Source organism: Grammomys surdaster, unplaced genomic scaffold (assembly GCF_004785775.1).
Source record: "Grammomys surdaster isolate TR1022 unplaced genomic scaffold, NIH_TR_1.0 63, whole genome shotgun sequence".
Lineage (NCBI taxonomy): Eukaryota > Metazoa > Chordata > Mammalia > Rodentia > Muridae > Grammomys > Grammomys surdaster.
This window is the reverse complement of record NW_021604565.1, coordinates 31,050,820-31,062,829: the sequence shown is the minus strand read 5'-3', so window position 1 is coordinate 31,062,829 and position 12,010 is coordinate 31,050,820. Positions and strand designations below refer to the sequence as shown.

The 12,010-nt window shown below is 42.5% G+C and overlaps 1 protein-coding gene across 1 annotated transcript in view; it reads left to right on the top strand.

Moving 5' to 3' along the window:
• The first annotated feature begins 388 nt into the window (after window positions 1-388).
• Sntb1 (syntrophin beta 1) overlaps window positions 389-12,010 on the top strand; it is a 242,061-nt gene continuing 230,439 nt past the window's right edge. Inside the window, exon 1 of the mRNA XM_028766836.1 lies at window positions 389-1,357. Coding sequence (XP_028622669.1) covers window positions 790-1,357 — 568 coding nt within the window. The 5' untranslated portion in view covers window positions 389-789. The remainder of the gene's footprint in view (window positions 1,358-12,010) is intronic.

Genomic DNA, 12,010 nt, shown 5'->3' with positions numbered 1-12,010 from the left:
TCGGCTTGATGAGACTTGATTCTATGTTCTTGTGACAGTTTTCCCCTGGCTTCTGGCACAGCCTAGGATCTCTCTCCGCAGTTTCCTTCCCAGAGGCCTGGGGGGCGGGGTGGGGGCGAGAACGGAGTAGAGGCAGCAAAGCTTTGGTTTGAGGAAGACTTGGGTCTTCAAACACCTCTGGGAGGAGGGAGGGGAGTTGACTCAAGAGGACAGAGTGAGCGCACATGCTAAAGGTAAGAGGGAAGCCCGTCGAAAATAGAGGGTTGAGAAGAAAAGGGGTGGCGGCAGAGTGGCTCGTGACCCCGTAGGTTTGGGGGAGATGCGGCAAGGTGAAACCAAGAACTGAGGCACCCGGGTCTGAGCCAGAGCGACGTGGGAGTGCGACGCTGCCGTGGCGAACAGGTGAGCGGCTGGGGCTCCGGGTCCCCGCCCTTGCCTCCTCCTACCGATTCTCTACAGCACTTGGCGGCTCCGCGGCTCCTCTTGGTTTAGGGTTTTGCAACTGGCAGCTGGCTTTTTTTTTTTCCCTCCTCCCCTGTTGAGGGCTCTCCTTCTTCTTTTAGGTTGCTCCACCCCGCCCAGGATCAGGAGAGGGGGGTGACAAGCTCCGCCGCTGCCAACTGGCGCCCAGCGCAGCCGCGAACACGGGGAGTGGAGTCCGGGATCTGAGCGCGCTCTGCGGGGCATCTGCTTCTTCCGCGCCCCGGCTACCCGAGTCCTCCCACCGTCACCCTTTCTCCACTTTTCCCCCCGTTTGCAATCACATGGCATTTTAAGAATGCTGGAAAGATGGCGGTAGCGGCAGCGGCTGTGGCTGCGCCGGCTGGCGGTGGAGGCGCCCGGGCGCAGCGGAGCGGACTGCTGGAAGTTTTGGTGCGAGATCGCTGGCATAAAGTTCTGGTGAACTTGAGCGAGGACGCCCTGGTGTTGAGCTGCGAAGAGAGCGCTGCGGCTTACAACGGTTTAGGGACTGCCACCAATGGTTCATTCTGCAGGGGCTCCGGGACCGGGCACCCGGGCACCGGTGTCGCTCAAGCCCCGGACTCTCCCGCGGGGGTCCGCACCGCCTTTACCGACCTCCCGGAGCAGGTGCCTGAGTCCATCTCAAACCAGAAGAGGGGCGTGAAGGTGCTGAAGCAGGAGCTGGGCGGGCTGGGCATTAGCATCAAAGGGGGTAAGGAAAACAAGATGCCCATACTCATCAGCAAGATCTTCAAGGGGCTGGCAGCGGATCAGACTCAAGCCCTGTACGTGGGCGATGCCATCCTGTCGGTGAACGGAGCAGACCTGCGGGACGCCACCCACGACGAGGCAGTGCAGGCGCTGAAGCGCGCAGGCAAGGAAGTGCTGCTGGAAGGTAAGGGGTTAACCCTGCGAGAGCCTTACCCCGCAGTACCACTCACTCTCCCGCCCATCATCGTGCTCACACTCATCTGCCACTTGCTCCGCAGCCCAGGGACCCCACCGTGCCCATGCTTTACAAAGGCAGTAGCAGTCATGGACTTTCTTTTTTTGACAACTTTTACTACCTGGGGGCAACTCGTCTTCACGCTGGCTCTGACCCAGGCCTCTGTACTAAAAGACGGGACTGCCTGTGTTTTCCTGGCTTGGCTTTAGTGCACTGGTGGTGTCATACTTATCGGTGGTGAAGTTTCATACTTATCGGTACACGTGGTTTCATATTTTTATCTGCGGACAATCCAAGTGCAATTTGGAGTCTGGGAAATGACCGGGAAATGGAGAGTGGACGGGATTTGCATCTGCCCACATTGAGAGGCAGGGCCACTCACTCAGGGAAGCTCTGGTTCTTTTCTACTTTGGCAAAATGTTCACAGCCTGGGCAATCCAGCTATGAAGACCTGAAAGGTGAAAGGGAAAAAAAAGAAAAAGCCAGAGAGAGGTGGCAGTATTTGAATGCTAAAACTCAGCAACCCTTTCCCACTTCCCTTCCCTCCAGCACTGGAGAGAGTCCGTGACGCTGTGCAGTTTTGAGTAGTGCCAAAGGCTGGGAAAGATGTTGCAGATTTAGGCACAAGTTCACTTCCCCTGCAGGGTGTTCAGCCGGTCAGTCCGGATTCCAGATTCCCCTGGGTGGAGAGCTGATGAAGTGTTTTCTTTTCTTTCTTTCTTTTTTTTTCCCCCCTGCTTGTGTCTCCCGGGGAAGTGTGAAATCCAGTCTGCATTTGTAAACAGATTTCCCTGCCCATGAATGTGAAGAACTTTCGAAAACTCTCTCTGAAAATCTGATGTCTCCAACTCTATAATCATCCAATGGGTATAGACTAGGAAGTACCAGTTTGGATGTGGCAATATGGAGGTGGGGGTGGGTGACTCCGAGCAGTTTCTCTTTCCCCAGCTCTTGTTTTCTGTTTTCATAGCTCTTTGTACATACTTCGCTGGCACTCACACAGCGTGATAATTTCATCGATTTTTCTCAGTTTCTTCCTAACTGCAGATTGAGTTGTTCAGAGGTCTTTTATTTAGATAGGGGGCTCTCCAGACCTTGGATCCCTCAATGACATTCAGGCAGGGTGAGGGAGTAAATTAACTCACCTACCGAGACAGTAGTATTCCAACCTAGACTTTATAACGTGGTGATTGATTTAAGCCCTTAAACTAAGATGTAATCAGTTCCCTGTTCACCCAACTGTGGTGCTGGTGTGTGACTCTGGGAAGCCAACTTGCTTGGCATGTGACAGCAGATGAAACTCCCAATGTGATGGTCTCTGCCTCCTAGCCTGGAACACTAAGGGGCTTTTTTTTTTTCTTTTTTGATTTGTCTAGAGGATTTGTGATGTCTTCATAGTCACTGCCCTTGAATCCAGAACCTAGAAGGCTATTTGGTTTGGCTTGATGATTAACATAAGTAAACAGGAGAACAATTCTTTATCAAGTATGTGTTGGTTTGGGTGACTGAGGACAGGTAGGATCTTGTTAGAGTGTAGTTTGGACTATAAACTTCTGGGCACCTGTTTTGTTTGTAATCAATACTGAAAATATAGATGGAAGGCGTGACAAAAACATCTTTTACTTCAGCATGCCCCTTACTACATCCTTTCTTCTTGTCTTTGATTTCAATTTAATGAATAGTAACTCGCCAAGGACATTAAAAAACAATTCTTACACACAAAGAAGAAAAGATGACTCCCTGAGGTTGAAAATGATTTTAGAAAAAGGAGTGTGTGCATGTGTGTAGTATGTATTTGTATGTGTGTGAGTGTGTATGTATGTGTGCATGTGTGTATCTGTATGAGTGTGTATGTATGTGTATGTATGCATGTGTATGTATATATGTGTGTATATGTATGTATATAAATGTATATGTGTATATGTGTGTATATATGTGTATGTATGTTTGTATGTATGTATGCATATATATGTGTATGCATGCGTGTATGTGTATATATGTATGTGTGTGTATATATGTGTATGCATGTGTGTATGTGTGTGTATATATGTGTGTATATATGTGTATGTGTGTATGTATATATGGGTATATGTGTGTATGTGTGTGTGTGTGTGTGTGTGTGTGTGTGTGTGAGTGAAAGGGTCACGTACTTCTTAAAGAGTGACCAGAAGATGAGTTCTGTAAAATTCTCTCTAGAGACATTCTAAAGAACACAGCATCATGCTTTGCAGTCAGGACATCTGGAGGAGACCTGAGCATCCCTAGACCAACTTTTGAATGATTGTCTGCTAGTTAGCAATGCCTATGAAGAAAGGTATGACTTCAAACAGTATCCTGTCTTTCCCACAGCTTCTCACCTTTACACCCTCACCTAGCTAGAGATGTTTGTTGCCTAGTGATTCACACATTCTAGACAAACATTCTACCACCGAGATTCACTCTCAGGCCCCAAACCCAGTGTCTCTTATGTAAAACCAGTGTTTATTGTCCTCTGTGGTCCTCACTGATGTGGTAGAGGTCACATACCATCAGCTCAGACATCATAACCCTCCCTTTTGTCATTTGGTATAAAGCAAAGATTCCCAGTGAAGAGGCGTGTTAGAGCTACCTCCTCAGCCATTTTACATTCTCATAACCTAGCATAGTCTCGGTGTCTTCTGCAAAGTGCAAGTAAGGAAAGTGTCACCTCTCTACTTCATAGGGTGACCTTGTGCACACTGAGAATATAAGGCATACAGGTACTCAGCTTCAATAAAATTGACAAGAAATGTCCCATTTAAAGTGCAGAGTCTTTTCCTCTATCTTATTGGAGTTATTATTTCTTAATTAGAATATTTTAGAAAAGGAATTTCTATATCACTATCTATCCATATATATCTATCCATTTATTATATATCGTCTATCTAGTTATCTAGTTACCTATCTATCTATCCATCCACCCACCCATCCGTCTATCTATCTATCTATCTATCTATCTATCTATCTATCTATCTGTATCAAAGCACCAATGCTAGGAGATCATCCCTTCAGAGGCCACAGGGGTTAAACATATCCTAGGGAAAGAGACTTAACAGTAGCTAACATTTCTTGAGCACTCCACATGTGCCAGGCTCTGTTTTCATCTGCTTGGCAACCCCATGAGGTCAATACTATTGTTGTTCTCTTTCCTAATGAGGAAACAAAAGCATTATGTTATCTACCTAAAGCAACAATAACATAGCTAGGAGGTATGAAGTCTATCTGATTTCCCAGCTCAAGTAACCTCTATGTAAGGCCGAGCCCGAGCTTCATCAGGGTTCCATGTTGTTCGACCAGTTGAAGTTGCTGGGCTCCTGCTATGTTCCCCACTTCTTAAATACAGTGAAGTGTCTGAGGCAGCCCTGAGCAGAAAACAATTGTGTGGTATACTCGGATGGGAAGGACATGAAGAACAGGGCTTTATAAATCAAATGTAACAAGCATCAATCAAAACAATGCTGTTATGAGAGAGCAGAACTCCACAGGACAGCGTTGAACACATGGCCAGCGAGGAGGGCATGTTTCCATTCTAATTTAAATTGTAAATCAGCCACCGCAAGTAAGCTAATGTGTTAACCAAGTATTCATTAAAATTAAGATCAGAAAATTTTGTAGTACGTACTTACTTCTCATTTTAAAGAGAGAAAGCAGATACCCCACAGGGAACCGTGTAAATATGGAGCCCTATAATTCTAAAAATATCACTCACACAGACTTTAATGTGACCAGTTGTTGGCTAGGACATGACTGTGTGTGTGCACACGTGCGCAAAAAAGAGTTCAATATCAGCTCTCTTCCTCAATGACTCTCCCTAATAGTTTTCAAGACAGGGTTTCAATCTCTGAAGCTTGAACTCACCAATTTTTTTTTGACTGTCTAGCCAGAAAGTCCCCAGGACCTTCATGTCTCTGTTTTCCCAGCACCAGGACTGCAGAACTGTTCTGCCCATCCCCAGCTGTTTACATGGGCATGAGAAACGGAATTCAGGAACCTCATGCTTCCACATAAGCAGTTTACCAACTGAAGTATCTCCCCAGACTTTTTCTTTAATGGATTAGTAAAATAGTAATGAAATGTGTCAGCATTTTTGTAGCTGATATATTAAAATTAATTCATCCATAATTTTACCAAGATAGAGGAGCAAAGTTCTGAAAGACTGTTGTTAAAGTGTGGAGGTAGGAGTGGATGGAAATACCCCTTGTTGAAGAGGTCCCCCTGGACTGAGACTCTAAGGAAAAAGAGAAGGTTAGTTCTACACAAGAAAGGTGTGTGTAGAGGCTCCCCCAGCAGCTGTACTTCCAAGTGCACTGAATACAGAGGTCCTTTAGAAAATCACTCTGTAATCCCGCCTCTCCAAAATCTCCACCTCGATGTAATCCCTACCTCTGGTGATGAGGATGAGGATGTTGGGACAGGAAGACTGGGTTACAAGTTGGTAGTGACTTTTCTGGGGAGAGTTGGAAAAGAATCCAAAACTTTAAGAATTTGCTTTGTTAAGTGTGGTGGTTTGATTGAGAGTGGCCACCTCAGGCTCATACATATTTGAATGCTAGGTCCCTCCTTAGTGAAAATGTTTTCCAGAAGGATTAGTAGGTGTGGCCTTGTTAAAAGAAGTGTCACTGGAGGCAGAATTTAAGATTTCAAAAGTCCGCTTCATTCCTAGTTAATTCTCTCTCTGTCTTGTGCCTGTGGATTGGATGTGATTTCTTAGCTTCTGCTCCAATTCTATGCCTACCTGACTACTGCCATATTCCCATCATGATATTCATGGGCTCTTCCTCAGAAACATTAAGCAAGACCGCAAATAAAATGCACTCTTTTGTAAGTTGCTTCAGTCCTTGCATTTCTTCACAGCATTAGAAAAGTAACTAAGATGTTAAGGTTGTCCAGCCTTAATAGCTTAGCTAGTTATCTTTGAACACTTAATGAGTTCTTGGGTATCATTGGGGTTTTGTTGTTGTTGTTGTTGTGTTTTTTTGTTTTTTTATTTTTTATTTTTTGGTTTGGTTTGATTTTTTTCCCATTGATTCAACAACTGAAGATGGGAAGGCATGTAAAAGTATCATTTAGGACTTAGAAAATTCTTCCACTGTGAATGACTACCCAGGACATCTGTGATCCTTGGTGTCCATTACTAAATGCTAGCCATGTGGCACTTGATCACTAAAATGCCTCTGTGCATTTCTGACTGCAACTAGAAAGGGTTTGTGGGCCATTCTCTTCCTTGAGAATCAGCTCTTTAAGAGTGCTCACACTGTCCTATCACTTGATAGTGCTTAACCTTTCTGAAATTTCTTTACCCGTGCAGCAATGGGCAACCTGTACATGACAAGATGCCAGACACCCTTCTTAGCACTTTATGTGGATTAACTCAGATCCTTACAATAAAGCGATACTATTACTACCCCCATTTTACAGTTATGTGTCTTGCAGAAGACGCACAAGGACTTAGTGCTGAATCATATTCGAGCATGGCTTTACAGCTTTTGATCTCATAAACAGCCTTAGGAGATAAGCAGATTAGATTTGATTCAGCCCCAAGTCATTGATTAGGAGAGTGAAGTTGCAAGAGGTGCAAAGATGGTTTTAATTAGGTCTTCCGATTTCTAATCTGCTATCTTGTTGTTAATAAGTTACAAAAAAATTGGTGAATAATAGAACACAGATATATAATATCACTACATTTTTAAAAGTATTTTTTTTTTATTTCCATGTCCTTCTACTTGCCACTACTCCTGGACAGAGGTCAGAAGACATCTTGCAGGATGTCTGTTCCAGTCTACCACCACTTATATCTCAGGGACTGATTTCATGTTATCAGCCTTGGCTTTGAATATCTTTACCTGCTTAACCAATCTTGCCAAGCCCAAACTTATAATCTTACAACTTTAGAAAAGGATTTATTTATTTTTATTTTATGCATACATGTGTTTAACCTATATGTGTGGGTGATTAGGCTATATGTATGTATGTATTTCATGTATGTGCTTGATGTGTAGAATCTACAGGGTTTTGGATGTCCCAGAACTCAAGTTATAGACTTGAGCTGCCATGTGGGTTATAGAAACTGAAGAATTCAGTTTCTCTACAAGAACAGCACACACTGGTAGCCCTCTGAGCCATTTCTCCAGTCCCAAATTCTACCTTCTTTATTTAAAGTCATAAGTCTTCGATATATCTACAGGAGCTAAAACTAGTTATATCTCTGTTTTGCTTTCAGAAGGTCTCAGAGAGAATCTGTCTCTTTGTCTTTCTAGAAACCACCCATATGCTTGACCTCTGGACCTCCCTTTTTCTCAGTGCCTCTAATGGCAGGTTCAGTTTTCCTCACATCAGTTTCATGACTTTTCTGCCTTCTTCCATTTCAAAAACACTTGTGATTGTCTGGTTACACCGAGATGACTCCTGAAGACCTCCCTGTTTTGAGGTCAACTGTTAGCAACCTTAATTCCATCTTCCACCTTCACTCCACTTTGTCACTTGTCACATCTGGTAACTTGTTCACAGGTTCTGCCCGTGGGGGCAGGAGCATCTTTGAAGAAGGGCATTGTTCTTCTGGTCAAATTAATTTGCTGAAGTTGCACTGTGAGAGAATATCCAAATAGCCTTTTGAGAATGTCTTCTCACTTTGTAAATAATCCCTTTCTCCATCACTGCAACAGAAATTTGCATTCATTTGCATATTTATGCCGAACAACTACTTTACTAGTAATGGATACAGACAATGCAGATTCTTACAGGGAGAACAACTGCTGTCTTCAAGCCACCATGAGATGTTATGGTAGCTCATGAGAAAATCACCTAGAACATCCTTAGAGAGGGCCACACAAGGCAAAGGCTTGAAAAGCCTCCCCCTAAACACACACACACACACACACACACACACACACCCTCAGAGAGAGAGAGAGAGAGAGAGAGAGAGAGCTGTGCTCATAGCTGAATTTGTAGCACAATGTGGTTAATGAGTATGACCTTCAGACTTTAGAGATGGCCAAGACTCAGGAGACTGTAGAGATCTGGATAGGCTTCACACTGAAGTTAAATGACACAGTCAGTTTTTCAGTTTCAAGAGCAGGACCCAAACTCATGCTTTAACAAGAGATTATAAAGGCTTTAGATGACTAAATCAGTTTCCATGGTCCACCCATAAGCACTGAAGCTCTGTTTTCCCATCTTAAATAAAGCTAGGAGAGTTCTTCTAAGCAAAGTCTAGGTTATTAAAGTGGCTTTGCTTGCACTATGAATTTATGATGGGGTCAACCTTCAATAGACAGTTGGACTGACATTAAAAATCCCCTCTGTGGGCTGGAGAGATGGCTCAGCAGTAAAGAACACTGACTGGTCTTTCTGAACACTGACTGTTCTTCCAGAGGTCCTGAGTTCAATTCCCAGCAACCACATGTGGCTCATGACCATTTGTAGTGGGATCTGATGCCCTCTTCTGCTGTATCTGAAGACATCTATAGAGTACTCATATAAATAAAATAAATAAATCTTTTTTAAAGTCCCCCTCTAGTTCCTTAGGAAGAACTAGAAATTGTGAAAAGGGTTGACTTGCCTTGTAAATTATCTTGTAAGTGCTTGAAGTTTCTAAGTTGATAATATAAACAGTTGCTCAGCTCAACCTGGAGCACACTAAGCAAGCACAAGGAATTATGCTTTGGCAGAAGAAAGCTAAAGCAATGTCAGCCACGAGCTCTGATGACAGGGATCTAAAGCAATCAAGCTATTGGTGGTTGGAAGTCACATGGCTGGGATTAGTAATAACACACTTGCCCGAATTTCAATAAAAACTAGTGTGACAGAAGAATAGCACCTAGAACACTTTGGGCTATTAAAATTTGTTAGAGAAAAGTAATGAGAGGGTAGGTGGATAGAAAGGAAGAGGAAGAGGGAAAAAAAGAAAGGTGAAAGAGGAGAGACCAAGGAGAGAGGGGGAAGGAGAGGGGAACTTAGGGTAGTAGTTAACCCTTTGCCTACCACTCACACTGGTATGTCACAGTGAACAATACTCTACCTAGCTCCATCCACAATGAAGGAATGTCTTTCTGGGCCAGAAAGCTCTTACTCAACACAGACCAATTTCAACAGACAGCTGAAGAACACAGAGGCAGATACGATCTTAAATCTTATAGGCAAATGTAATTAATCTTGTAATGTCCTATTTATAGCCACTTTTCTCTCCCCACCCTCTGTGTGGGTCCCACGAGTCAGTGTGAGAAGACTTTTGACCTGGGGAGATGAAATGTCTGCTTGGGTATTTTAACGGTTTCTTTTTTAAGCTTCCGTGTCAGCCTGAGGATTCAAACCCGTATTCCTTTATGTAGCTGACGGGAGCAGCTCTTCCATCCCTTACTTTTGCAGCAGTGGGTGATGTTCTTCATGTTCAGCTATGTGTTTTAGCAGTCACCCCATGGAGTTCGTATTAAAAATAACTCACCGCATACAGCTTTGTGTTTGTGAAAGGCATCTTGCCGAAGCTTCCAGTGGTCTGCTTAGTGAAGGAAAATTATTCTCCAACAGCTACTGGCCTACTAAGCATTCTATTTTAAATGATGCATTTCAAAGCAGTTAATGTTAAAGAAAAGCCAGAAGTTCCCTTGCATTTATACCAAGCGTTTTATATACCAAACCTCATTACCCACTTCACTGGCCCTGATCTATAATAGTACTTGCCTTTAGCTCTGGCCTGCAGAGTGAGACCTAAGCGGAAATATATATTACTCACAACGAAATCAAAGTCCTTACAGACCCATGTAAATGAGCCTCACTCTCCAAATGGGCTAGATACGATGGGAAAGTTCCAGAGTCAGAGAGCCTGTAATGGAAAATAAAAGGACGACCTATACTGAAGCTCGGTATTATTTTTTTTAAACTACTGCTCATCCTGTGGCTTAAACAGCCATTCTTAGTATTTTGATAAGTGTGGGAAGATTTGTCTAAAACTTGACTGGTTTGAGTGTTGCTCTGCTTAAGTACGATTTGCTCACATCTCTCTACAGTGAGTAGCTTGGAGAGTGGGTCTTGGGTTTACTCTGTGTAGGTTTTGAAATTCAAATCCTACTGCTTTTTAGCTGTATGAGCCCACTCAAGTTACTTAACAAGTCTCAATGTCTCAATCAGTAGTAATATTTACTGTTTGGTTTGTCATGCAGAGTAAAGTGAGTCTATGTGAAAAGCAGTCAGCCCATTGCCTTCAGCTTCACAAAGAGCAAATGATTGCTAATTGCAAGTCACATGACATCCTTATCTACATATTATTTTCAGATAGAGTTCAACCATCTAAGTTAAAGAGTTGCATTATGTGTCAGATAAATTCCATTGCAACTATAAGAAACAAATGGTCAGAGTTCATAGATGCCTAGCGAGAGTTTATGTTTTGAAGGGACCCAAGAGGTGATCTCACATAAACTCGCATGCTTGATATGATTTAGTAAGTTCACCTTCTCCATCAACCAGTCCACAGTGCAGGCTGCTGTGATTTGGGGTGGGCAACTGTGAGATCCGTATTAGGATTCTGACTTACAGCACTAGGCAGGACCACATAGAGAGAAGACTTTTGTAAAGAGAATACCAGCAACACAGCAAAAGTCAGACTTCAACAAGTTAGAGTAATGGGAATATTTTATTACTGAAAAGAGACCAAAAGTATATTTTACTGAAACTTAACATTTGTGTAATTGTTTTATGCAAATATTATATACATGTTCTTACTTATATCATGCTATGAAATCATTTATATTTCTGTTTTTTATTCTATTAGCTATTGAGTCCAAGAGGCCACCCAATAGTGATGCATCATATTTGTGTTCTATAAGGAAGAAAGAATTGTCTAAGATGAGTTATGTAGGGTAACTGTCTGCTTGAAATCACCACACCAAAGGTCTTTCCTTTCTCTTTTTGGTAAGAAGTAAAAGACACCCATGCCATAGAGAGGGATGGCAATGAAATTTGTTAATCTCAAATTTGGTGCTTATAAAAGACTATCTCCTTTGAGATTTTGAGTAACAAACCAGTTCAAATACATATACCTAGATTTGATTTTACAATGTCAATGTTGTTAAGTGTTTAAGAAATATTCAGGTAGATGATGTAAAGGTTGGGTGGTCCTAGATGGGTGACCAAAGTAGGCATAAATAGTCTCTAGAAGAACTAAGTTCCCACATAAACACCTAGTGATGTGAGAACACCAGAGATGGATGCTAAGATATACTCTCAGAGTCAGCAATAACATGAGAAGAGCCATTGGAAGTTATTGAAGCTGATGTGTTGTAAATATACAACAGCATCAAACTAATGAAATTTTATTCATAGAGGGTTTTTTTTTTCTGCAGAGTTGGGGATATGTATGTTGTTCTAAATTAACTTTACATTTTAATTTAACATTCAAAATAACATCTCATTATGTCATTTTCAAGCATATTTATTGCTGTATTTTGCTCATATTTCACCACACCACTCTTTCCCTTCCATCTCCTCTCCTGCCAGTTTCTACCTACCTCCTAAATGAACACATTCTGGTTTTACTCTATATGTACATATGAATATATATATATATATATATATATATATATATATATATAT